The following is a 24,945-nucleotide window of genomic DNA, read 5'->3' as shown; positions in this document are numbered from 1 at the left end:
TTTTTTTAGCACTAATATACTCGTAAAGACATTTGTTCGTTCCCATTGAACTGGGAATAGTTTCGCATGTTAACTGTAGATTTCACATCATCACAATTCAAGGATCTTCAACTTATAAATTACATCAAAGACATTACAACAATACATTATATATTTCATCATTATGCAGATCATAGCTATCGGTGAATCAAGTTCAAACATTAATTATGGGGCGGTATTACCTAAGAGAGTTCTTCTGCATTGAGCTACGCACATTCATATATGTTATATGCTATATGTTATATGCTATATGTTATATGCTATACGGTATATATGGTGGGGGGATTTACATGGTACATCTATGAGATCTTTGGAGATTGCTGTCTTGATTAAAATTAATAGATTGTATTTGTATTGTCCTCGCCATGACGCATTTGATGCGCTGGAAGAGAGTGCGGATTATCTATGGATTATCTAATATATTTAAATGGTTCTATAAGCGATCGATCTCCTGGCAGGCTGTAATAGACTGTTGGCTCTCCATGAACTACTGCAAATTTGTATTTGTTTTGTTTTGTTTTGTTTTTTTTTTATCTATGAGACATGAGACATGCAAAATTCATCATCTGGAAACATCACTAACCCTAGATTGAGGAACAGAAGCGCCTATTAAATATATGTATATTGTATTGTATTTGTATCTTATAGCGAGCATACTATATAAATTGGATTGTCCATAACTAGTTAGTTTTGTTCAGTTAACTTTATGTAGGTTGTAGTACTAATCTACTAATCAGTTGCCTATCTGGTGGTTTGCTTTATTTAAATATTGCTGGTGGATTATTCTGCTAGGTTTATCGGTTGCTTGCTTGCTTGCTTCGCTTTTGATATGTTTCGCACATTATCTTCCATACTTCCATTGTTCATCAGAAAAAACAAAACCGACAATAATCTGTGTAAAATAAAACAATAACTTAGGCAAAAGTAAAAGTTTTGTGAAAATTTATTGGTAATTAAAATAAATAAATCTTTTTTTAGGCTTTTTGTGTGTGTGTGTGTGTGTGTGTGGTGTCGCTTTGATTAACAGAACTCGAAATTTGCTTACGATAGAAACATTGAGTGATAATACCAAAAATACATTTAATTAACATATTTATAATAAATATATATAGTACATTTGTGTGTGTGTGTGTGTGTATAGAAAATATTGATTTTATTTTTTTGGGGGGTAGGTAGAATTGGATATTGTAGAGGTGAGAATGGTGGATGGACTTGTTGTAAATCATAAAGTTACACAACTCAACTCAACAATTACGTCTATGAATATGAACCGAACCCATTGGGTTTAAGCTAAAAAAAAAAAAAACAAAAAACAAGAGACTTGACCACAGCCAAAGGCCGGACGGACGCCCAGCGACTCGCTCCGGGAATGGAGAGACTTAAGTACACAGTGGCGGATCATCGATCGTCGTCGCTCTGGGGACAGTCGCCCATCCGGCCTTCTTCTTCTTCTACATTCTGACACATTTCACAAGAGACAAATACATTTTAAAACAAATCTCTTCTGTTACTGAGTTTCTGAATAATAGTAGTTACGTTTCGGATTTCATTTAAACATTTATGTAGATATATTTTAAAACTGCTTCGATCTGTTTCAATTTCAACTAGTTTTCACATGAATATTCCTACTACACACACGGCATCGCATCGAAACTCATTAACAATAAATATATATATATATATAATTGTGTGTATAGATACATATATGTTATATTCATCTAGGATCAAGCGCAGTTTATATAGTATATACATATATATACTTAGGTATATATATGTGTTCCTGATTTCATCGCTTAACATATACAAATTACAAAATCTCTACTCTTTCTTTCGCTTTGTTTCGCGCACAAAATCAAAAGTCACGAAAGCAAAAGACTCGGGCTCAACGGACATTAATATATAATATTAATAATAAGAGCGCGCAAATTGGTTAGTTTTCTATATAGTATACGTACATACATATACATATATATATAGTAAATATATATATATATATCTTTACATATCTGTGTATGCTGTATTCTGTTTCGCAGTATTTATAGTATAGTGGGAGTGGTGGTGTGTGTTGTGTTTGTAAAATGTTCTCACAAATGTTAGCCCTGACCTGACTCGACTCGACTCTACATTTACTTTAGTTCTCTCTCGCTTTTACGCGCACTTTACATACAAAGTGTGGGTGAAAGGTGAAAGAGGGGGCTGTGGGCTGGGGGTTGGGGGGACAGGACACGGTTTTAATTTATTTTCAATAAATTTAATAATATATATAGTACAATAGTTAACAACATCGCACAATAGCGTTATTAAAATTTCTTTAAGAAATATAAACATTCATTCCACACATACACATAATTATGATCGATCATCTCCATATGTGTGTGTGTTCTCTCTCTGCGTGTGTGTGTGTGTGTATTTATGTGTGTGTGTGTGTGATAGCGAAAGGATCTCTATCTCTCTCTACATTCGATCCTTTGCTCCGATTTGTTTTGTTGTATATAAAAATAGCATTTGAAATAGTTAATAATTAATAAAAATATATAGTATTTATGTAGTATGATGTATGTATGTATATATCTATGTATATAGCATTAAAATCAATCAAAATCTGATCACAAATAATTGTGGGATGGGACTTATGGATTTCGGATATAAAATTCAGTTGTACTTAGATCTGAAAATCAATTAGTTATTAATGTACAGATTGCTATTGATGGTTGTAAAAATTGTTGTAAAATCTGGCTATATTGTACATCTGCTCCTTTTTTTTTGGGGGAGGAGAGACGAGGCGAGGCGAGGCTCTTCCTCTGGGATCTCTATGGGATTTGGGTTATGTTATTAGAGCTAGATGCTAGGTTAGACATCGAAATTGAATATTCTAGATTGAGTTGCTTTTCCATTTCCCTTATTTCCCTTTCCCTATCCATTTGCTAGTCCCCACGATTAATTTGAAAACGTAACACGTAAGACGAGAACATCTGGATAAAAACACATTTAGTTCGGCTGGCCGAAGACGATTCACAATTTGAACAATGAACTAATAGACAATTACATAATTATACAATAGTTTTCTAATAGAGGATACCCAACCCGATTTTCTGTTTTTATCTTTTTGTCTGTTTTGTTTTGTTTTGTTTCATTTTGTTGCTACGGTTTTCTTTTCTTTTGTTTGGCTCCGCCCCGATCCAATAACGGATCGGAGCGCGGAGGGCTGGCTGGCTGTTTTACAACTACAGAGAATTCTACCAGAGTTTGAACTGTGCGGTACAAACCTCTAACGACGTGTGTAAAATGATTGCATTATACATATTATAGTACTGTATGCCCCACCGGTAGCATACTGCTGTATATATCGGTAGCATACCGACATATATCCTCTGGCTGAGTGTGATGGATTTTTTCTGGATTAGTCCACCTTGATGCCGCTGTCGTCGGGATCCACAATGTCCACCAGATTCTTCTCCAGCTGCAGCATCATCCCGCTGTCGATGCCGCCCTCGAAGCTATCCTCCGACAGCAGTTGCGGCTTCCTGCCCCACACCTGCGACGACTGTCCCCCAGGAAGAGATTGAGATTGTAAAGTGTCACCCAATTAAGGCTCTCGTGGATTACAGGATATCCTACCTTGTTGTGGCTGTTGAAATTGTCATTCCTATCTGCCTTGTAGCCCGCATAGCCCAGATCGCTGCTCGTGTCGTTCTCCATGATCCAGTTCCAGTTGCTCGCCGCCGAGTTCTTGGGACAGATCGGACCGTAGCGACTTTGCATGGAGGAGCCCGTGGGTATATCGAACGTCGCCCCATCATCATTCAGTATGGAATCGGAGCGCTCAAAGAAGAGCAGCGAGGAGTTGTTCTGTCCGTGGCTCTGGCTGTGGCTGTGATTGTGATTGTGGCTCTGGTTATTGGCGCGTCGGAAGAGAGGCAGGGCATCCAAGACATCGCCTGCTGAGTCGCCAGCACCAGAGCCAGAACCAGCTAGGGGCTTGGCCATGTCCATGTCTATGCTAACATTATTCGGCGGTTTCTTTTCATAAAATGAGGTATCAGCTGTTGCGGCTAAAATCGACAACGGTCGGCTGGGATTCGGCTTGCTGGACGGTGGCTGCTGCTGCTGTTGGTGCTGGTGCTGCTGTTGCTGCTGTTGCTGCTGGTAGGGATGCTGCTCCCAGGGATGGCACAGCTTCTCCTCGCTGCCGTAGCCATAGGCCGTGGGATGGAACACATCCGCTGGAAGCATATAGCCCTTGTGGAGGTTACTATTGACATTGAAGCTCGGTGGGTTGGATAGATTGCGTTGCTGTTGCGGTGGTGGTGGCCCGGGGACGGGGCCAGGACTGGCCTGGTACTCCCTGGGCGAGGGATTCCTGGATTGTGCGATCGGCTGTCCGGGGCCGTAGTTGAAGCGCGGATCGAAGCGCCCGGGCACCATCAGCCCATTCATCTGGCGGCCGATGGAGGGGTGATGCAGCAGCTGCGGTGGCTGTGGCGGATGGGTGGCTCCTGGAGAGAGTCCGAGGCCTGGCAGGTTGGCGTTGGGGTCGAGGTAGCCTCTTGGTGATGGCATGTAGTGCATGGGGGACATCGGCATCATGGGCGGCACGCCCAGAACCTGACCCTCGTCTCCGACCATCAGAGGAGGCCCCTGAAGGGGTGTCTTGATGTGTTTGCCCCTATTCCTCGCCCGGTAGCGCTCCACCTCCTCCTGCGAATGGGCGAAGGTGCAGCTGGCGCCGCGAGGACATACACGCCGCACGTTTAGGTCCCGGCAGAGGCTGATCTTATACTTGGGATTGCTGACGGCTGCTCCCGCACTGCCGATGGCGTCCTGGGCCTTACGGACGCCATGATGCTGCAGGAAGTTCACGAGGCCCACGACGGAGTGACGCACTGCATCCAGGGCCTCGGCCACGTCCTGCCAGGGGGCCACCTCCGCGCACGGATCAATGTTGGCCAGGTACTTCAGATGATTGTGGAGATTGGAGAGCTTGGCGGGGTCGCTGGTGCGCTGCAGGGCGATGACCAGCTCCTGGACCGACTGGGCGAAGGAAGACGGTGTCTGCAGCTTGTCGATGATGCTCTGCATGTGGCTCTTGTGCAGCACGTCGCCGTACAAGAGGGAAGACCATTGCTCGGGCGCAATCCGCAGCCCTGCCTCGGTGGCTATCTGAACGATCTGGGCGTCGTGCTCCCTCCTGAGGGCGTCGTAGGTGCGAAACTCCTCCTTGAGCTGCATCAGCGAGGAGTCTGCCTCCCGCTTGGACACCTTGAAGCAGCTGGCGCGGTAGAGCAGCTGCACCACATGGCCGATGCTCGTCTTGGAGGCCTGCGGGAACTGCGGCTCCAGGCGCTGCACCACAAACATGACCAGCACCTTGCGGGACAGCGCCGAGCCCTCCTCCAGAGCCAGCAGAACCAGCTTCAGCACCTCCTCCTGCATGGCCGGGCCCAGGAACTGGCAGCCACGCGTCCTCACCGCCGCCCACAGGTTGGAGCTGAGCTGCTGCGGATTCTGGTGCTGCAGAATCAGCTCGGTGACGGTGCGCTCGCCCAACGAGCGGGCCGCTTTCAATGCCCGCACGCGTCCCTCCTCCTCCATCAGCTGACAGTTGACCAGCGTCACCAGCTTGCGCTGCATGGGCCGCGTCAGCAGGTTGCCGTTGTTGAGGTTGAGGAAGGACTTCAGGTGCAGGGCCAGATCCTCGATGCACTGCTTGCCGAGCTTGTAGCACTTGAGCTGCTCCGGATCGAGCTTCTGCACACTGGGCGGCGCATGCTGCGAGAAGTCCACCGACGGCTCCGAGTCCTTGCCGGGCGGACCCTTGGCCACCAGCTGGAGCAGGGCATGGTTAGTGGGCAAATTGTCGATGTCGGTGACAATCTGCGTCTGAAAGAGGTCGCAAATAATAAGGAAACGAAGGAGTGGAGTGGAATCCCCGCGCTTACCTGATCGAAGGGACATTGCCGATTGTAGAGGGTGGTCAGGCAGAGCTTGCAAATGGTATGCCCACATCCCAAGCTGATGGGGAACCGCTGACTGACCGCAAACTCATTGCCGCAGATGGGACAGTTCAGAAAGTCTGTCCATGAGGGAGCCTGAATCGGCATGCTGCAGCACAACACAACACAAATTCAATTAGTACGGGAAAAGGTAAAGTAAGTAAAGTAAATGAAAAAGTTTCGCTTTCAATGGGTCAACGTCAACGGAGGGGGGTACGTACTCCCACTAGTGGGGTGGGCTGAGGAGTAGTACCCCCAACGTCAGCTGTCGTAGCTCGCTCTCGCACACACGTACACACAGCCACATCTGTTGTACACGCATGCAAGTATGGCTATGTGTCTGTATATAGAATATGCATACATACGCGCACATATGTATGGGCACGTAAACGAACCGAGGCTGGATGCACTTCCTTGAAATTTGGGGAGATCAGGTTCATCACTCTGTGCCACGTACGCGAGGGGTACTCATGTATTTAATGGGTAATCCAACCTTAATGGGGGACAAACGTAACTCGCTTTCAACGTCATCAGCTACTCGGGGGCCCCTGCTTTCTTTTGGTTTGGCTGGCGAACAAAGGCTTTTGTGTGCGAGGCCTCTGCAGTGTGTGCCCCCCACTCCCACTTCCTGCTGCTGCCAGCTCCCGCATATAGGCCAGGCAGACAGTCCTTGAGACCTCCTCTCCTACAGGAGAGAGTCTCCCGTCCACGAAACCGGAGCAAAGTACTTTTTTTTCGTTACGTTTCACTTTTCACTTTCGTCCGGAGCTTCGGACATGCCTCTGGGCCATCGTTTTGAGCACTTGCGTGACACCGACTCACCTTCAAAATGCACATATTATTGCATTAAAGGTACGAAAAGATGTTTTTTAATTTTCATTGGACGTTTATTTTTTATAAAAAAAAATTGGGAAGTTGCAATCAGTATATCAGTATGACCGCAGCTCGCGAGCGGCGGAATACTGAATTTCGCCGGGTATTTTTGACTGCGACAAGCGAAGGTCACCCTCCTCAAACACCGATATCGAGAGTAAACTATCGGTATTTGAATTTATTTGACTATGGCAATTTTATTTGTTCATTTATAATGCTTTCTATTCATGCTACATTCATTTAAAATGTGATTTTTTTTTGTGTACATATATCAGTATGTACTGTACTATTTACTATTTCGCGGCCTGTTTTGCTCCATCAGCGCCGTAGCTGGAAGACTTGCTGATCTTCGAGGCATTCACAGCATGCTGCATGAGGCCGTAGACTGAAATGAAATGATATCGGTGAAGTGAGCGTGTCTCAGTGCAGTTTCATCTACTTACAAAGTCCCAAGATGGAGATGACCGTGAAGAAACCAATCCAGTTGCCCGCAATGAAGGAAGTGATCATATAATACGAAATGCAGGCGACACAAACGGTGGCCCATCCAATAAAGTTTAGCAACGTGGCCAGGCGCGGCTTGTAGATCTTCATGGGTACCTCCTTCACACCCGAGGTCTTGAAGAAGCTGCCCGTCTCGTGGAAGCTATCGATAATGCGATCCTTCTCCATAAAGAACTCCTGCATCCAGGCAGCGGCCTCCTTCTCATCCTCAGGGACATTGCTCAAGGGGACACGGCGAATGTACATGTACGGCTCCACCGTCTCTCCATTCAGCTGGGACAGCATTGTTGGCTTCACCTTGGCATCCCGCTTGAAGGCCAGGTTAATGTCATAGATGGCCGGACAGATGCCGCGCAGTGTGGGCAGGCTGGTGGTGAATCCTTTGGTGCGCGGAATCAGGTGATGCTTGAGCACGGGCAGGCCCCGCTCCTGGGCAAACTTCACGGACAGCTCGTGCTTGGCGGCGGTGTAGCGGGTGCCCTCGGCGTTGAGCAGCAGCCAGACGGGATCGGGATAGGAGAACACAACCTTCAGCTGTTCCTTGATGACAATCTTGTCCTTGTCAAAGTTGCGATCAAGGAAGATGAACTCGGCCATCCACCAGACCCATCCCATGATGGGTACATAGCGGAGCATCTTCTTTGCGTAGGCCTTGGTGTTGCCAACGTTTCCGAATTTATCGGTAACCATCCAGGCGGTTAGCCAGTCGATTTCATATGTGTGGTTCATGAGCAGCAGGCCGTGCTCCTTAGCAAAGTACTTTTTCTCATCCTCGGGATCGATGAAGACGCGAACATGACTGCCGGCATACCACTCGGCCACACACACAAGGACTGAAATTTATATAGATATGCAGACATATAGATATAGTGGAGGTATAGGTGGAAAGATGGGACTCACTGGAGTAGAAGGAGTAGGTGAGATAGTACATGAGACTGCGGCAGAGTCGCTTGTCGAATGGCTTCACACATATGTGCAGGAAAAGCTGGGCAATGTTCACAAAGAATCCGCATGTAAAGAAAGTTACGGCAATCAGCAATCGCCCCAGGCCCGTGAGTTGTCCCATTTCGATCTATAAATAAATGCGATAGGGTTAAAATGGCATGGGGTTAAAATAAAGTGCATTGAATAAACGTAGTTTACGTAACAATTAATAAATATGTCCAGCCAGCGTTCGATATCAACTTAATTATGGCCACCACTCAAACTTTGTTCCCAATGTCTCACCCAACGATTGTGAATGCTTATGACCCTATGTTAATACTACATATGTATGCATGTTTATGGCACACACCGACACCCCCACACACATTCACATACCTGCTATATGCACGAACTTTTTAAAAAACGAATGAACCACTCAATGATCTTGGGGAAGATGCAACCTGTCCTCCCAAACGGTTCTGATCAACTGAATGGAAACGAAATGTTGTCAACTGTTTCCTGTGCCCGTTCGCTGATAGGGATTCTAACGATTAAACGCGCCAATTCGACCAAACCGATAAACTAACATTATCAATAAACCTATTATCAGTCAATAAGCAGTCGGAGTCGAGTGTTACTACTGTTTCACGACATTGGTTATCACAAAAAAAACAATAACCAGCACCCGATGTGTGTGTGTGTGTGTGTGTGTGTGTGAGAGCTTTAATCAAAGGCTAGATAACGGAACGCGCGGTTACACGCTTCTGTTCCCTCCCACTGATCTTTACAACAAATAAGGAGAGAAGAAAGAGAGAGATCGAGAGAGAATAACGGAAAAGTGACCTTTTTGCTCCACCCGCTCTTTGGATACACTTTCCATACTTATACCTTGAAGCGATAAGAAAACGTTTGGTAATCATTATAAATAATCATTTATGTTCATGGGCCCAGGAACGTACTTTGAGGGAAACCGTATCAGCAAAGATAACAACTGTGTTAGTCAAAGGCAATTAGAATTAAAACTATGCATGCACATGTACCCTCTATTTGGTAGTGTACAAACTGAACAAATACAAATAATGTACTCTTATTACATATCTGGTATTTTGTTGTATGGTCACACACACGGAACAGCTGCTTGCTTGCTTGATTGGCCAACTATCGATAAGCAAAATGCGCGCAATATTTTCGTCAAAATTGAATATTTAATTCAATTGAATTTAATAATTGCAATAATCTCCAAATACATTATGAATTAAACAATGCTCACTTAGGGTTTATAACTACCAGCTACTACATACGTAAATTTGATGGCTCCAGTGCACCTCGTAACCATAAACTTAGAAGAAAAACGTAATTTCTTAACCACTTTCTAGTCCGGGGAGGAATCAAATCGTGAATTGATTCATTTAGCAGAGAGTTGTAACGTTGCTTCGGGGCTAATCCGGTTTACAAAATAACTTGTAGATAATTGAGTTCATTAGCTTGGCTTCTTGACTAAAATTGTAATATCAAATAAGAGTTGAATTATTTTGTGCTCGTTTTTGCGGCTGCAGCCGATCCGTAGTTGGAAGCCTTGCTAATCTGTGTTTTTTTTATGGCCTGTCCCATCATAAAGTAGACTAAAATGAAGATCGAAAACAATCAAATAAAGCTCAGACAATGACTAGACAATGCTTACATAGTCCTAAGATCGAGAGGGAGACGATGAAGGCCGTCCAGTTGGCCGCCACCAAGGAATTTATCAAATAGGAGAAGATGAGGGACATGGAGAATATCGCCCAGGCGCTGAAATTCAGCAGCGAGCTTAGTCGTGGCTTCCTGACGTACACCGGGACCTCCTTCACGCCCGAGGTCTTGAAGAAACTGCCCGTCTCGAGGAAGCTATCGATAATGCGATCCTTCTCCACAAACAGATTCTGCAGCCACTTGGCGGCCTCCTTCTCGTCCTCCGGCACCTGCTCCAGCGGAATGCGTCTCATCAGCATATGGGGCTCCAGGCTCTTGCCATGCAGCAGCGACAGCATTGTAGCAGGGTTCTACACAATTATTGGAGCGGATTACAGATTAGGTATGGATGGCAATCAAGAGGGATTAGGCGTTTGTTTTTTACCGTATCTGTTGGCCTGTAGGCCAGGTTGATGTCATAGATAACCGGGCAGAGGCCACGAATGGGTGCCAAGCTGGCGGTGAATCCCTTGGTGCGTGGAATCAGATGGTGCTTGAGCACTGGCATGCCACGTTCCTGGGCAAACTTGACGGAGGCCTCGTGCTTGGCCGGGGTGAAGCGTGTGCCCTCGGCATTGAGCAGCAGCCAGGTGGGATCGGGATAGGAGAACACCACCTTCAGCTGCTCCGTAATTATGGTCTTGTCCTGGTCAAAGTTGCGATTGAGGAAGACGAATTCGGCCAACCACCAGCCCCAGCCAATAATCGGCACATACCGAATGGGCTTCTTGGCGTACGCCTTGCAGTTGCCGAGAACATTCAGCTTGTCGCAGATCATCCATCCGTTGAGCCAGTCGATCTCGTACTTGTGGTTCATGATGAGCAGCACGTGCTCCTTTCCAGCGTACTTCTTGTAGTCATCCTCATCCATATAGACGCTCATTTTGCAGCCGGCATACCAATCCGCCACGAAGACAAGTTCTGCAAGGAAATGGGTCAGGGGTCAGTGTCAGTGTAAAGTTTCCTGGACGACTTACGGGAGTAGAGGGAATAGCAGGCATAGTACATCAGCTTGCGGAAGAGACGTTTGTTGATGGGCTTGATCAGGATGTGCATCAGCAGCTGGATGAGGTTGATGCACACCCCGCTCGTGAAGAACGTGAGGGCGATGCATAGATGGATCAGTCTCAACTGTTTCAGCTTCTCCAGCGACACCATCTTGACCTGAAAGCACAAAAGTTCAATGTTCCAATTATGCTGCAGCTTTTACGTAACCAGTCCGAAACTCTAAAGTTGACTAAAAATACATAGAAGCACCCCCCACTGGGTGAAATAAACTTCACTGGGTGCCCTTCCCGCCTGCATAAATCCCAATTTATGGCCAAGATTGAGCTGCCGTCTTTGTGGTTTTACGGTAACCTGTACACGGCCGTTGCGTTCCGCTCCACACTCACTTTGTTGACTTCGTTCGACCACGCGGCAGAGTTGAAAGCGAGACAGCAACCTGCACAATTCAGCAGCTGAGGACGGACTGGCCTGAGTAATGGCAAACAATCAGATATTGAAAGATATATATAAGTATATATCGCAGGTAATGGCCAAATCTAATCAGCCGTGGCCCCAGGCAGCAACGGGAGTCGCGATTCCACTATTGACGAATTTGTCCACTGTAGGTAGAATTATCATTTATAGCACTCCGATCGTGGACAAAGTCCGTACGATCGGATCGGATTGGATCGGATCGGGCGGTGGTGGTAGGTAGTCATTATACGGCAAATCGTAGATACTACATTCAACGAAGAGGTCTTCGCGTGCTCCTCCCCACCCCATTCCACCCAACACACACACACAATATATTTTAGTGGTGTGTATGCGTATGTGCGAGCAAGGCGTGTGGTGGTGTGATGTGGATTATATTATGGCTATCATCACCTCTCTCTCGCTCTCTCGCACAGCACACACCCACTATTATCATTAACAAAGTCCAACGCTCGGCGATCTGTCACGGACTTTGAAGATATTCTTAGACTTCTTATCGTTTGGTCGCATGCAGCATCTAGTATATGGACACACTGCCGACCACTTTGCTGCATGGATTCTGTGCATTCTATTCTGAGTCTTGCCAACGTGTTCGTTTAGTGAAATGTTAACTCTTGCACTGGCAGACTCAATGGCGGCGCCGCCTACACTTCACTAATTACCTGTTTGGCAATGTTTTTGTGCGAATTTTTTTAATAAATGTTATTTGTTTGCTAAGCGTATAGTGTGCCCCTTTTGCAATAATAATAAAAGGCATTTTTAACGATTTTGGTATTTTTCTGCCGTGTGCCGAATGATATATATCGATATATAGAATGCACAAACAGTATTATTTTCCGTGTATTACAAGTACGCGGTCACACTGTATTGTCTTGTCTGCAATTTGCGAATAAATGCCGAAATTTGGTTAAACAATTGGACAGTCAAAGTGCTGAAAGAAGGCGTTTGCCCGCGTCGGAATAGTTACGTAAAGCTTTATCCTGTCTGGATCTGAAGATTCTGATTTTTTTCGCACACGATAACTCGTACTGAAGCTGAGCGAAATTCAGCCGGCAGACGCAGACGCTTTTTTTCTTGCACATTGCAAACGTGAGCAGCAGCAGTAGCAGCAGCAGCAGGAGGTGCGAGGTAGTATAGAAATGGGTTTGGGTTTGGGGGATAGACACGCATATGTACATACCTGAACATGGTCATAACCGAGTGCTTATAGGTAAAGTCATGTCCAATTCAGAAATCTACGACCCCTCTATTTCGGAGCTGAGCAGCGACGAATACAGCACCGAGGAAGACGACGACGCTCTGATGGATGCCGCCGTCAGTAAGCAACCTCCTACACCCAAGGAGACCAAACCGAGTTCCTCCGAGGCCGAAAAGGCACCGACAAAGCAGCTCCCAGTCACCGTTGAGCTGCCGCCAAATGACAAGAGAACCAAACCGCCGGTCACTCGCGAGGAAACCCTCCGTCAAATCAAGCAAATTCGTGCTTGGAAACAGAGAATTATATACTATAAGCGCCGCAGCATTCGATGGCAAGTGCTTATCAATTAATTGAGATTGGAATTAAATTTGTAATCGAAAATCGTTTTCTAAGCAGGCTCCGTCGGCTCAAACAGTTCCCTGACAGCAAGCTGGAAGCTTTGAAGCGAGCCGTACCCATGTATAGGGCCCATTATAAACGCCTGGACCTATACAGGATCGAGAAGGCGGCCTATCTACAGAAGCAGAGGCAGGCGCGTCAGGCTCGCCAGAGCTCCAGCGACAGCAGCCGCAGTCGTAGTTACAGTCGCAGCCGCAGCAATAGTCGCTCGCGCTCTCGTTCTCGTTCACGCAGCGAGAGTCGCAGTCGCAGTGAGAATAACTCGCCGGAGCTCATCTGCCTGGATGACACCGAAAACGAGGATTCGCCGGAGAAGGCGGAGCCGGCACAGACAGCCAGACAGATGACGCCCGTGAAGGAGGACAATAAGAAGTCGATGCCGTTGCGGCAGGTGGACTTTGAAAAGAATCCGCTTCCACTAACACCCGGGTCTGTTCTAGACGAGTTTCTCACGATGAAGCCGCCAATAGATCAAATGCTGCAACAGCAAGTCGTCAAAGAGATGGATGCCTACGACCTGGCCCAGTTTTCAGCTACCATGAAACAATTGACGGAGAATAATCAGCCGAAGGAGGAAGCGCTTACTGCGGGGCCCACAGAACCCCTGAAGCGCCGTCGTTCGGTGACGCCGCCACCGCTGGCCAGCACCCAGGACAAGCGGCCAAAGCAGATGACCGATCCTGATGACGACGATGACCGTATAGAGTTCATACCAGTCGTGCAGCCCCCACCAGAGCCACCCATTCGAGCTCTAGTTACACAGCAGCAATATCTCCAGCCACAGATGCAGATGCAGCGGCCACAGCATCCACCGGTTCAGGAAAAGCTACAGCAGCAGCAGCAACCCTTAATTGACAAGCCACAGCAGCAGCAGCATCTCCAGCCACAGATCCATTCGCAGATGCCTATGCAGATCCAATCTCAGATGCAGATGCCGAGGCAACAGCCAATGTTGATGAAACGCAAGCCACAACAGCCGCAGCAACATCAGCCCCAGCAACATCAGCCGCAGCAGCATCAGCCCCAGCAACATCAGCCGCAACTACAGCAGCAGCAGCAGCAGCCATTGCAGCAGAAACCGCAGCAGGAATCCAGGATGCCAGGATTCAAACTAAGCACGCCCTACTCTCTGGCACCAGGGGCAGGAGTCGGATCAGGAGCCATCCAACAGGCAGTTAACCTGACGGCCATGGCATACAGCCTAAACACGCCCAGTCCCCCGGCCGTGCCCATGGAGATTTCCTATCCCACCGCGAAGCTGCCACAGACTGCTGCCAATCCGGTGAACCTCCAGATGCCAACGCAGGCCCAGCAGCCACGGCCACCGCCACCGCCACTAGCCAGTCCTCAGACCCAGACCCAGTCTCAGCCTCTGCCCCAGACGCAGACGCAGACATTCGCTGTACCGCAGCAGCCAAAGCCACGCCGCTCAGAGACCGTCTCCACACAGACAACGCAAGCAGCTCAAGCCACTCAAGCAGCAAAAACCACTCAAGCCACACAGCCGGCGACTCAGAATCAGCAACAGAATCCACCGACTGCTCAGAATCCTCCGCTCGCACGACCCAAAGCTCCACCCGTTGATCTCGGAAACACTGATGCCAATTTCCATTACCATCTCCGGTCGCTCTACGAGGAGATGGACACGCAGCTGAAGTCGAAGATATCGCAGGTCAAGCCGGAGCTGAAGGCTCTGGCCAAGGAGAGGGAGCGCGTTGAGTTTGAGATCAAGAATCTGGACAGACAGATCAAAAGGAACGAGGACGAGTGCAATCGTCTGCACTATCTGCGCTGCGTTCAGACCGAGCTGCGAGACCGTCTGCAGGTGAAGGAGCGTGTGGCCGTCATCCAGAAACTGGTCCCCAGCTTGATTGGCCAGGATTGCAGCTACTCGCTGCTGCGTGAAATGCAGTCGATGCTGGGGGAGTCACCGGACCCAGACGTTGCCGCAGATGTCATCGATCGCTGCCTCAGCAAGATGGAGCGGAATAAGGGCAACATAGAACTGCTTCGCACGTAAGTCAACGCCGGACAGAACTCTCCCAAACAGAACTCTAAAGCCCTCTTTCTTGTTTCAGAACCATGGGTGTGAATGCACCAGAGAGCCAACCGACTGCTTCTTCCACTCTCCCCCAAGCGTCGCGACAGTTTGAGGAGCCTTCGCAGCAGCGCAGTCGTAACTCCTTGCCGGCTATGCGTCCGCGTCGAGGATCCATCCATGATATCAATGATTTTTACGATCCGAGGCGCCAGCTATTCGAGGACAGGTAGCAAAAGTCCCTCTTCCTCCCCTTTTGCTCTAGACTCTTATCCCATCCATTTATTTTTGCAGACCGGCCCCATCGTCAAGTGTGGAGTGCTTGGGCGGAAGGCAGTCACAGGCCCAGGTGCCGGGACTGGGCCAGCATTCACAGCGGCTGAACAGGTCGCCTAGCGCGGAGTTTTTTGCCGTGAGGCAGGGACATGGACAGGTCCAGGCACCGCCACACCATCGCAGCCAGAGCTCGCTGCAGGGCCAGTCCGGGATTGAGACCCCAATGAAGCCGCTGTACAACAGCAGTCCCTTGGCCAGCCTAGGCCCACCTACCCACAGAAATGTATAACTGTCTTGATTTTCGATTCCCCCTAATGAACATTATATTCTGATTCGTTATTCAGCACGACGAAATGCATTCCAACTATAATGAGTCCTACTCGTCGGGGGGGCCACTGCAGCCACAGTCCAAGGCCATAGCTAAGGCTTTGGAAAATTACATTAAGAGATCGCAGACTGGCGTCTCAGGCGGAGAGGGCGCTGCTGCCATGATGAATGGCGAGGGGAGAGTATTCATCTGCATGGAGTGCGGAAAGAATGAAGGCAATTTCATGTGCTCCAACTGCATGACTCACTGGTACTGCAGTCGTGACTGTCAGGTGAGCGTTACTCCTGAACCACGAAAATAATTCCACTAAAACTTTTTTTTTTTTTACAATTTTCAGCGATCCGCCTGGGATGCGCACTCCCCGTTCTGTGGCCAATGAATCAGCTAATCAGCATTACTAACTGTGCAACTATAACTAAAAAGAATATAACTTTAATCCATTACTCAGTCGCGTCAGATGCATCGATTATCTAAGTTAAAAGACATACAAGCAGAAAACACAAGTTCATATTCAGAGATTGCAATGCATTAAAAATAATAATTTTGTATTTGTAATTCGCTCTCCGCACTTCGATCAATACAAGACACTTAACCTATCGACCGTTTCGTATTGCCCAACACTACTATCGATAAATATTGTTTGAATGGCAGCGCAACGGCTGCTTTTGAATCGGAGATCCCTTTTTTTGGGGGCAGCATCTAGTATCCTATCCATAATCTGTAATCACTTACTGCGCCTGCGCACCTGGCACAGCAGCTGGATATCATTGATATGCAGATGGAGCGGCTGCCTCTTCGTCCACGGGCCGCGTCGCAATTTCCGGATGCGCAGCTGTCGGCTGCAGTGCAGCCTGAATTTCAGATTCGGATGCCACACATTCGAGGCGGCGGTGGCCGTGTTGGCGCTGGGTGTGACGCATTTATAGGCGTATTGCCACCATAATCGTATGCTTTGCTTGGTACTGTGCTACAATTCGTTGGGTGTGGGCAGGTTGTAAATATTATTGGCCCTAAGCAATCATTGTGGGGGTTTTTGGGTGGGGAAAGACTCACCATATAGACGGGCAAGACGTAGTAGCGCTTACACTCGCGTCGCCTGAAGTTGAACGCTATGGGCTGGCGGTGCGTCGACGACACCTTCGTCAGGTGCGACCGAATTGCGCTGGCACTGGTCGAGCGCTGCAGACGCTGGAGCTGGGAAAAGGCACACCGAGCACCAAGCACGGGGCACGTAATTACTAATTAGTTTTCCAAACAATTGAGCACCTATTCAAATCACAATATTTAATATGCGCAAAATGTTTGCTATTTTGCTTTGAGCTGTACAAAGAATTCGCGCCAAATTTGGCTTGCAAATGATTCGAATCGACTCCGGATTAGGCGCTTTGTTTGCAATCCGCCCGCCGATCGCTTCATCGCTGGAGTGGGATCCGATCCAATGCGGAGTGAGAGTGCGACTGCAATAGTTGGCCCTGAACCTGCTTATCAAAGCGGTAAGAGGCAAACGGTGAACGGCAAAGCTAGTCGCACTTATCGTTGTCTATATACATACATGCATACATACATATGTATGTATGTATGTACATAATTGCTGTAAAAATTACAGTTGTAAGCTTTGCCGCACTATTCTCCTATTCTCATGGCTTATTTATGCGATCCGACAGCGGAGTCATCCAACTTGAAGTTGATTGCTATTAAATCCGCTTATCAGTTTAGAGTCGCTATTCAAATTAACACTGTAATGAAATCGAAGCATCGCCCCCAATCCCACACCCACTCCTCTCTCTCTCTCTCTCATTCCGTTCTGTCTCTGTGATTTGTTGTACCCGCCGACTAGCTGTTGTACCCTTCTGCAGTGAAGGGTATCATGATTTGGAGTATCAGAAAGCATCTTCGAACCCACAAAGTATGCTGTATTTGTACAGCTTTCACGATTCTTTGTGAGAAAAAACATTTGATTTTGAAGCTAATTCCATTTTGAAGTGCATATACATTCCTTAAGGGTATCCAAATCTTCGCCACTCCGTAGTGATAGCCTTCCTTTTCTGGTTTTTATTTTGTAGTACAAGTATTAAACAGTTTTACAAGCCGCTAACGCTCAGAAATTGTTGCTAATTAGTTGAACCCGCGCGCGCCGGCGCAGCGGACCTTAAAATCGAGCCCCATGGTGCGGTATGCGGGTGGCGGAGGCAGTGCCAGCTCTTATAAAGGTGTACTGTGACTGTGTGTGTGTGCGAGAGTCTGCGTCAAGATTGGAGGCAATCGAGCTGAACTAGATGCGGTCTCGGATGGGGCTTTGGGGTCGATTGAGTGCAGATCAGGCGATGAGCAATTTGTTTTGTTCATTGTTTTCTTTTCAAGAAATCAGAAATCAGAAATTAAAAAGGACCTTGAATGCAATTTCTGTGATTTAATTTGCATGCGAAAAATAGAAATACTAAGTCGGGGGCATTTTTCAGTGCATTCCATTCCATTCCATTTCATTCCTCTCTCCGCACAACAGTCGAATTCAAAACTTCGACGTCGAAAAGTCCCGTTGCGCGGCCATGTCACTTTTGCGATCCCATGAAAAACGTTAAACGCTTCACTTTGCTTTGATTTGCTTGTGATATTTGCCTGATGACAGGCGCAATTAAACAAATCTCAACGCTTCGATTTAAGCGATTTGTGTGCGCCTTTTATTTGTGGAATATTGTCGCTTGTTGTCGATGTTGTACGACGGTACACGGTATGTGCGTGTTGCTGTTTGTATTTGTGTGTGTCACTATCTCTCTGGCGAGTAGAGTATCTGGCAGCTATATCTAAAGGGGGTGTCGGTGTCGTGTCTCCCTGGCCTGCGCTGCCGTTGCTTGTCAGTGTGTGTTTCTGTTCTGTTCTGTTTGTGTCTCTCTATGATTCAGCGGCGCCCTCAACCCAACTCCCACCACAATGAATGGCTGTCGCTGTGTTCCGTTCTGCGTTTCAGTTCAGTACATTGGGATCGCTGGGGACTACTACGACGGTTGCACGGCAGACGATTTTGAATTCGCAATTTTGTTTCAGTTTTCGGTTTCTCGCCTCTCGGTTTGGGGCTTCGGTGCTTCGGCTCTCCCAAGTAAAATTCATGTTAATGAATGTTAATTTATACATTTGTAAGAATCTAAAATCTGTTTTTCCATACACAACAATTATTGACTGCTGCTGCCGCGGCCACTGCTGTTGGCGCTGCTCCCCAAATTTGAATTTGGAAACAGTCGCGCCTGAAACGCCGCCGTGAACGCGCACACTGCTCCCTGCTCCCTGCTCTCTGCTCTCTAGAACAGTAGTTCCTTTCCTTTCCCCAACACCCCAAATAAAAAAACAAAAAACAAAGAGCAAGCAGGGCAATGGATCCCGAGTTTGTGAACAAATACAACCAGGTGCTGAGTCGCCTGAAGCTCATCGAGAACTTCGATGGCAGCGATCCTGGGAAACTGCCGCCGTTCCTGCAGCGGATCGAGGCCCTGATGCCGGCCATCAACAGCTTCGACGACTACTACAAGGCACAGCTGATAGGACACATCAAGAACAAGTGCACGGATCGGGCACGGGAGGCGGTCTTCACCCGACAGATGAGTGCCCCGGCGGCCAATGGGAATGGTAATGGTCATGCCAATGGGCATCTGCTGAAGGCCGAGTCCTGGCTGAAGCTGAAGGATCAGCTGCTGTACAACTACGCGGAGCGGGAGTCCAGCTACTCGCTGATCCACAAGATCCGCAGCGCGGTGCTGGACTCGAACATAGAGCTGTACTACCAGAAAATGGCCAAGCTGAAGCATCGACTGATCAACCGGAAGCTCACCCACAACGACACCCTGTACGCGCTCGAGGACATCGAACGGATCACGCTGCAGGTGTTCCGCGACCACCTGCCCGAGCCCACCCACTCGATGATCCTGCGGCGCAACCCCAAGAGCATGGAGGAGGCCTACCGCTACATCGTGGAGGTGCAGCAGCAGTTCTACACCCAGAGCGGCTCCCTCGGGAGCGACCAGCAGGCGGCCACCTTCAGCACCAGCCACAAGCAGCACCACCACACATACGGCGTCGGCATGGGCGGCGTGGGCGTCAGCACCGTGGGACTGGGCGTGGGCATGGGTGCAGTGGGTCTGGGCATGGCCTCGGGCGGCTACGGCCGCCAGATGTCGGACAAGGGCAACAACAGCCAGAATGCCAGCTCCAAGAGCTACTACAACCAGGCGGCGCCAGCCGTGGGAGCGGGTAAGACGAGTCCCATGTTCAAGAGCCTCGGAAATCCCACATTCAAATCCAGCTTCAGCTACAACGGCAGCAGCAGCGGCAGCATGTCCGGCGGCATGGGCTACTCCAATGCGAAGAAGGACGTGAAGGCCAACTATCAGCAGCAGAAGAATCAGAACCAGAACCAAAAGAGCTCCATGAAGACCGCCAGCATGGGTGGCGGCAGCAGCTGGCGGAAGTAGCAGCCTTACAATCCAGATCCCGTATCTGGTTTACAGCTCATGGGGGCCAAGGTGGGGCGATGATCGTGATGCTGATGATGATGGGCTAATGAGCTAAGCCAAGCGCATGATCTAATCTCTTGGGCAAGTGACTAAGCCAAGGCTGGGAGATTGGATGGATGTCGAGTGCATGCCTCATGCTAATTACCCCCCACCACCAACCCCAACCCCAAAGCACTGTGTCTAATAGTTAGTTCAATCGATGATGATACGGATGATGTGGATGAGGATGTGAATGTGAATGTGGATGCAAATGACGACGAATCGATGCGATGACCGTGCCGACATGTTAATTATTATCTCATAAGACTCAAAGTGTACATAGCCCCCACCCTACCCCACCCCACTCCACTCCCTCTCCCATTTACCATAACAAAACCCACCTACAACCCTTCAAATATTGTTTCTGTTTACCAATAAAGTGTAAAGTCTAACGCCTCGTGCCTCCAGTTTTGTCTGGTTCATGGATTACTCATGGATCCCCCTGCTAATAGATCTATTTATGGCACTCACTCGGATCGCTGAACTCTCTTGGAACCATTCGCATTATACTTGTGCGCACTCATACCCTTCCATTACATCTAAACCTTCTACTCACCACCTGTTGGGCAGTCGAATGCGAGGCAGATCCTCGCTGATCGTAGCCCATGTCCTGCTGTGTGGGCTCTGACACCTCCTGCAGCTTCACAGCCTTCGGCTTGGACTTGTCCTTGTCGCTCTTGGGATTGCCGAAGAGGCCGCGCTGCTCGGCCCGTCGGATGAGGTACTTCTCGTTGAGATGCGTGAGGTGCTTGCGGCGCGCCAGGGAAAGGAAGCTGCCCGTCGACTGTTGCCGGATGCAGTTGTCCTGGTGGATGCAGATGTCCGGCACCGTGTCCTGAACGAACTCGTCAATGTCCGGGGTGACAATCAGATCGATGCTGTCCACGCGGGGCAGGGGCGGCGCAGAGGATGGGGCTGGCAGCTCCGGCTGCGACTTGCGCTTGTCCTCGGCCGACAGTTTGTCCTTTTTGCGTGGCGAATCCTTGCTCATGGCAGCCGCCGGAACGTTGGCGGCCTCCAGCTCGGCCAGCGCCTCCAGCCGCTTCACTTCTTTGTAGGCATTGCGATGCTTCTCGAGGGCCAGCTTGTTTATCAGCTCGATGACGTGCTGCACCATGTCCTCGTTCTCGGTGCTCACTATGGAGTGCGTCTGGTAGAGGACGAACTGCACCTGCGGCCGCGACATGGACATGGTGAGGGTTAGCAGCTGCTCCTCCAGGATCAGGGCCACACGCGTGCGACCCTCGTCGCTGACCTCCGACTCGGTGAGGACCTCCAGCATACTGAGATCTCCGCCCCGCGAGCAGATCAGATCTATGGGATCTGAGATGGCACTGAACGAGTTCGGGGGCGTGGCAAAGATGCCCACGACTGTGCGGAATCGATTGGACTCCATCGGGAAGGAGGTGAAGGCGTCGCCAAAGAGTCGTATATTGTTCACGCCAATGGACTCCATGTAGCGTCGGTAGTCCTTCAGATTGGTTCCCGCTCCGTACACATAGAAATTGTTCACGCGGTTGATGGAGTAGAAGAGGGCCGCCAGATAGGCGGTGGACCGGGGCGAGCCAATGTGCGTCTGCAGTATGTCTCCATCCAGCTCGAAGTAATCCATCATTTTGGACATAATGGCAGGGCCAAAGGTGAAGTTTTTGTCCTTAAAAAGAGAGAGATAGTGTGTCTAGAATCTAGATAATCACATGACACCCTCAATTATCAATTTACAGCTCGGGGAAATTGCTCACAGTACGTGGAGTGGCACTATCAATTAATCTGACAACACGACTGGATAATTATGACACATACTGAGGCCTCGCGTGTGGCCAGAACCCACCTGCATGATGAAGTAATGTTTGGTCATCAGATCGGACTTTGTGAACTCGCTGCGGTCCTTGGGAATGCAGGAGATGACCAGCGGACAGATGTTGTCCCACTTGCAGTGCTGCTCCAGCAGTGGCTGCTCATCGTCCGGCCCGTGTACAGTGAAGCCCATTTCTGTCAGGATTTTATCTGCCTCCACTTTGGTGCTGGGAATTCACTTGAATAGAGTTTTGGGATGCAGGAGATCTTCGACTCTGTCTACGTACCGCACTAGAAAGGGATTGATCCAGCCGGTGACCACAGGATTGGCTGCTGCAATGGCCACCTTTTCGTTCTGCAGATGAATCGGGAGTAACTGCGAGAGTCGCAGCGCTCCCACCTTGATCCTCATGCGGGAAAATGAGGCAGCCAGGCGTATACGATGCTGCCAGAGCACACTTGCCAGATCTAGTTGGGTTTGCGATGTGAGAGCAGATGCTATAGGGATTTTGTGTGTGCGGACCAACCTGTGACCTCTGCCTCCTTGTAGAGGCTCGCCTGAAGCTCTTGCTCTTCGGAGTTGCGGCCCTTAAAGTGGCGATCGTGGAGCTCAAACAGCATTAGCCATATGCGCTGCTCGTCCTCGAGATACTGCAACAGAGAGTGAGGGAAATATAGAGAGCAATTATGCAGTGGACGATGAATAGCCACCTGACTGTGCTGCTCAAAGAAACAGACATCGTTCAGGGCATTCGACAGCACAACCTTGTCTATAAAGGAACACAACGAATGGGATCAGATTGGACTTTAAAGACTTTGCGGCTACCTACAACGGAAGACGTCGTAGACCAAAGAGTAGGCCAAGCGCATCTCGTGCTCATTCCGAAACTGAACGGGAATGGGGGGCTTGCGGAGCAGCTTCGCAGCATTTCCGATGGTGGGCAGGGTCCAGCGGGCGCCCGTCTTCAGCCTGACCTTCACGGTGGTGGCGTGGCAGTGTTTCAGAACGCGACTGCGTCGCCCATTGGGACTGACGCCGGGCGTGAGGATCTTGGTGATGCGCAGCGGATCGAACAGCGGCTTCAACTTCTTGTGGATGTCCTGCACGGAGAGGGAGTCGTCCGAGGACTCGTTGACCTGGCGCTGTATCTCCAGCAGCATGTAGTACATCTTGTCCTGCCACTCCTCGTCGCTGGGCAGATAAATCTGTTTCATTTTCTTTAGCTTTTTGCTCTGCTCCTTGAAGATGGTGGGATAAATGGAGAAGATGTCCGCGAGGCTGAGAAAGAACAGCTGGTTGGACATGGCAGCAGCGAGACAGCGAGTGAGAGAGTAACGGGACAAGCGAGAAACGAGAACCGAGCACTTGCAGCGAGCAGCAGCAACTGAGGATGAGCGGTCGCGTCGCGTCTCCTTTCGATGGCGTGTCTTTCATCTCCCTTCCGCCTGTGCCTTTGGCCTTCCTTCTCCCACTCCCTCTGCCACTGTCACTGCCTCTGCCACTGACTCTGCCCTTCCGCAACCAATTTCCAATGACAATGACAACTGCTGATTTTATATTCTCATTCTCCCATTCACCCATTTCCATTTCCATTTCGTTCGGTTCGTGCTTAACACCAATTCAATGCTGGGAGTCGGATCCGACATCGACTGCGCTGCATGCTCCATGGAATTACTTATCTATCTCTGTTGCTGCTGCTGGTGCTGCTCCTCCTCGCCCCCCATCACTCCTTTCCACCTGTCGCCGCATGCAATGTGCACGCCAATATTGAGCACTTGCTCTGACTCCCTCTCTCTCTCACTCTCTTTCTGTCCAACTGACAGCTAGCAAAAAAATATCCACCACAAAGGACAAACGGAGTAAGGGACGCAGCATGTCGTAGCATTTGATACCCTTTAAGGAGAGATTGTTCTCATGGCACATAAAAAAGTCATCAGACTAGGATGCAATTTGTATAATCTTTCGATCACTGTGATCACATTTCATTACACATACATACATACATATGTATAGGGCATGCAGCAGCACAGACGAACATTTTTCTGCATTGCACACACCTGATGGAAAAGGGTCATACCCTCCGAGAGGGTATTAATATGTTACAGTTACACCAAATGGGTTACGATTCAGCAAAGAAGCGCGCGAGAGAGTGGGAAAGAGAGGTGGTAGCAGGACAGAGGCAGATCGAAGCGATATCACACTTACCTTTTATTTTTGATAGCTTCGGTAATAAATTCTGGGTAATAAATTCCGTTTGCCATATTCGCATGATTTGCTCTGATTGGAATACGTCTTCAATAAATTGCCAAAAATGTCACAGTCAAAGCAGCGGAGACACGACACGCACGCAGGGCGGTGGGAGGGGGGACAGAGAGAATGATAGAGGAATAGACATCGACATCAACATTGACATGGACGGGGGGCTGCTATTCTTCGATGTGTTGGCATTGATTGGGTGGAGCTGGCATCGCCATACCCTCGTATTGGGGCTCAAATCGCTTTAGTCGAACATCAAATTAGTTGTTGATTAGAAGGGCTCTGAATAGCAGTTTGGAATGAGTACGGCGCAAGGAGGGAGCTACAATTTATTGGCCTAGGTCAAATATCGATTATCGCCCATCAGCCGCCGTATATTATTGGGTCAGAGACTGAATTGAATGTCAATTTGATTGGCATATCTGGGGTGCATGTAGATACATAGTATATCCCGAGTAGTATGGGAGGAGGGTGACCTTGAGCTGGAGTAGAAAGTTCAGCCACAGAGCTAGGAGCGAGAGAACTGAAATGATTTCGCCTCTGCTTAATTGAATTGAGTTACTTTGGTTAA

At 48.8% G+C, this 24,945-nt stretch overlaps 6 protein-coding genes across 8 annotated transcripts; 2 read left to right on the top strand and 4 right to left on the bottom strand.

Moving 5' to 3' along the window:
- Window positions 1-985: 985 nt before the first annotated feature.
- LOC111078720 (roquin-1) lies at window positions 986-6,977 on the bottom strand. The gene is made up of 4 exons (XM_022373569.2): window positions 6,855-6,977; window positions 5,979-6,141; window positions 3,658-5,919; window positions 986-3,583 (listed from the first exon to the last, which is right to left on the bottom strand). The coding sequence occupies exons 2-4, from the start codon at window positions 6,138-6,140 to the stop codon at window positions 3,440-3,442; spliced, it is 2,568 nt and encodes an 855-aa protein (XP_022229261.2). The 5' UTR covers window position 6,141; window positions 6,855-6,977; the 3' UTR covers window positions 986-3,439.
- Window positions 6,978-7,187: 210 nt separating this feature from the next.
- LOC111078724 (1-acyl-sn-glycerol-3-phosphate acyltransferase gamma) lies at window positions 7,188-8,902 on the bottom strand. The gene is made up of 4 exons (XM_022373573.2): window positions 8,730-8,902; window positions 8,310-8,481; window positions 7,349-8,242; window positions 7,188-7,290 (listed from the first exon to the last, which is right to left on the bottom strand). The coding sequence occupies exons 2-4, from the start codon at window positions 8,473-8,475 to the stop codon at window positions 7,199-7,201; spliced, it is 1,152 nt and encodes a 383-aa protein (XP_022229265.1). The 5' UTR covers window positions 8,476-8,481; window positions 8,730-8,902; the 3' UTR covers window positions 7,188-7,198.
- Window positions 8,903-9,518: 616 nt separating this feature from the next.
- On the bottom strand, window positions 9,519-12,298 carry LOC111078722 (1-acyl-sn-glycerol-3-phosphate acyltransferase gamma). Of its 3 annotated transcripts, none has more exons than XM_022373571.2 (5): window positions 12,203-12,298; window positions 11,039-11,225; window positions 10,447-10,982; window positions 10,015-10,372; window positions 9,519-9,955 (listed from the first exon to the last, which is right to left on the bottom strand). In XM_022373571.2, the coding sequence occupies exons 2-5, from the start codon at window positions 11,217-11,219 to the stop codon at window positions 9,861-9,863; spliced, it is 1,170 nt and encodes a 389-aa protein (XP_022229263.2). In that variant the 5' UTR covers window positions 11,220-11,225; window positions 12,203-12,298; the 3' UTR covers window positions 9,519-9,860. The 3 variants fall into 3 exon arrangements, with proteins under 3 accessions (XP_022229263.2, XP_041450066.1, XP_022229264.2); XM_041594132.1 differs by lacking the exon at window positions 12,203-12,298 and adding an exon at window positions 11,934-12,114; XM_022373572.2 differs by lacking the exon at window positions 12,203-12,298 and adding an exon at window positions 11,456-11,629.
- A 90-nt stretch (window positions 12,299-12,388) lies between these two features.
- On the top strand, window positions 12,389-16,377 carry LOC111078719 (chromatin modification-related protein eaf-1). The gene is made up of 7 exons (XM_022373565.2): window positions 12,389-12,661; window positions 12,751-13,069; window positions 13,135-15,153; window positions 15,216-15,404; window positions 15,470-15,734; window positions 15,796-16,050; window positions 16,117-16,377. The coding sequence occupies exons 2-7, from the start codon at window positions 12,759-12,761 to the stop codon at window positions 16,156-16,158; spliced, it is 3,081 nt and encodes a 1,026-aa protein (XP_022229257.2). The 5' UTR covers window positions 12,389-12,661; window positions 12,751-12,758; the 3' UTR covers window positions 16,159-16,377.
- On the bottom strand, window positions 16,290-23,718 carry LOC111078721. The gene is made up of 8 exons (XM_022373570.2): window positions 22,948-23,718; window positions 22,829-22,887; window positions 22,645-22,768; window positions 22,405-22,585; window positions 22,152-22,344; window positions 20,877-21,974; window positions 16,833-16,973; window positions 16,290-16,746 (listed from the first exon to the last, which is right to left on the bottom strand). Exons 1-8 carry the CDS (start codon window positions 23,420-23,422, stop codon window positions 16,504-16,506), a joined length of 2,514 nt encoding a protein of 837 aa, XP_022229262.2. The 5' UTR covers window positions 23,423-23,718; the 3' UTR covers window positions 16,290-16,503.
- On the top strand, window positions 18,749-20,706 carry LOC111078695. The gene has a single exon (XM_022373541.2). The coding sequence runs from the start codon at window positions 19,145-19,147 to the stop codon at window positions 20,237-20,239; it is 1,095 nt and encodes a 364-aa protein (XP_022229233.2). The 5' UTR covers window positions 18,749-19,144; the 3' UTR covers window positions 20,240-20,706.
- Window positions 23,719-24,945: the final 1,227 nt, after the last annotated feature.

Source organism: Drosophila obscura, unplaced genomic scaffold (genome assembly GCF_018151105.1).
Source record: "Drosophila obscura isolate BZ-5 IFL unplaced genomic scaffold, ASM1815110v1 contig_1, whole genome shotgun sequence".
Classification (NCBI taxonomy): Eukaryota; Metazoa; Arthropoda; class Insecta; order Diptera; family Drosophilidae; genus Drosophila; species Drosophila obscura.
This window is presented reverse-complemented; position numbering and strand designations above follow the sequence as displayed.

Coding starts and splice junctions, on each gene's coding strand:
- LOC111078720 (XM_022373569.2), bottom strand. CDS start 6,140: ATGCCGATTCAGGCTCCCTCATGGACAGACTTTCTGAACTGTCCCATC. Junction 5,920..5,978: donor GGCAATGTCCCTTCGATCAG/GTAAGCGCGGGG, acceptor GACCTCTTTCAG/ACGCAGATTGTCACCGACAT. Junction 3,584..3,657: donor ATTTCAACAGCCACAACAAG/GTAGGATATCCT, acceptor CCTGGGGGACAG/TCGTCGCAGGTGTGGGGCAG.
- LOC111078724 (XM_022373573.2), bottom strand. CDS start 8,475: ATGGGACAACTCACGGGCCTGGGGCGATTGCTGATTGCCGTAACTTTC. Junction 8,243..8,309: donor CACCTACTCCTTCTACTCCA/GTGAGTCCCATC, acceptor TATAAATTTCAG/TCCTTGTGTGTGTGGCCGAG. Junction 7,291..7,348: donor CATCTCCATCTTGGGACTTT/GTAAGTAGATGA, acceptor ATTTCATTTCAG/TCTACGGCCTCATGCAGCAT.
- LOC111078722 (XM_022373571.2), bottom strand. CDS start 11,219: ATGGTGTCGCTGGAGAAGCTGAAACAGTTGAGACTGATCCATCTATGC. Junction 10,373..10,446: donor CCTACAGGCCAACAGATACG/GTAAAAAACAAA, acceptor ATAATTGTGTAG/AACCCTGCTACAATGCTGTC. Junction 9,956..10,014: donor CCTCTCGATCTTAGGACTAT/GTAAGCATTGTC, acceptor TCTTCATTTTAG/TCTACTTTATGATGGGACAG.
- LOC111078719 (XM_022373565.2), top strand. CDS start 12,759: ATGTCCAATTCAGAAATCTACGACCCCTCTATTTCGGAGCTGAGCAGC. Junction 15,154..15,215: donor AACATAGAACTGCTTCGCAC/GTAAGTCAACGC, acceptor TTCTTGTTTCAG/AACCATGGGTGTGAATGCAC. Junction 15,405..15,469: donor CGCCAGCTATTCGAGGACAG/GTAGCAAAAGTC, acceptor TTATTTTTGCAG/ACCGGCCCCATCGTCAAGTG.
- LOC111078695 (XM_022373541.2), top strand. CDS start 19,145: ATGGATCCCGAGTTTGTGAACAAATACAACCAGGTGCTGAGTCGCCTG.
- LOC111078721 (XM_022373570.2), bottom strand. CDS start 23,422: ATGTCCAACCAGCTGTTCTTTCTCAGCCTCGCGGACATCTTCTCCATT. Junction 21,975..22,151: donor AACATTACTTCATCATGCAG/GTGGGTTCTGGC, acceptor TCTCTTTTTAAG/GACAAAAACTTCACCTTTGG. Junction 16,974..20,876: donor ATTCGACTGCCCAACAGGTG/GTGAGTAGAAGG, acceptor GCCTTTTCCCAG/CTCCAGCGTCTGCAGCGCTC.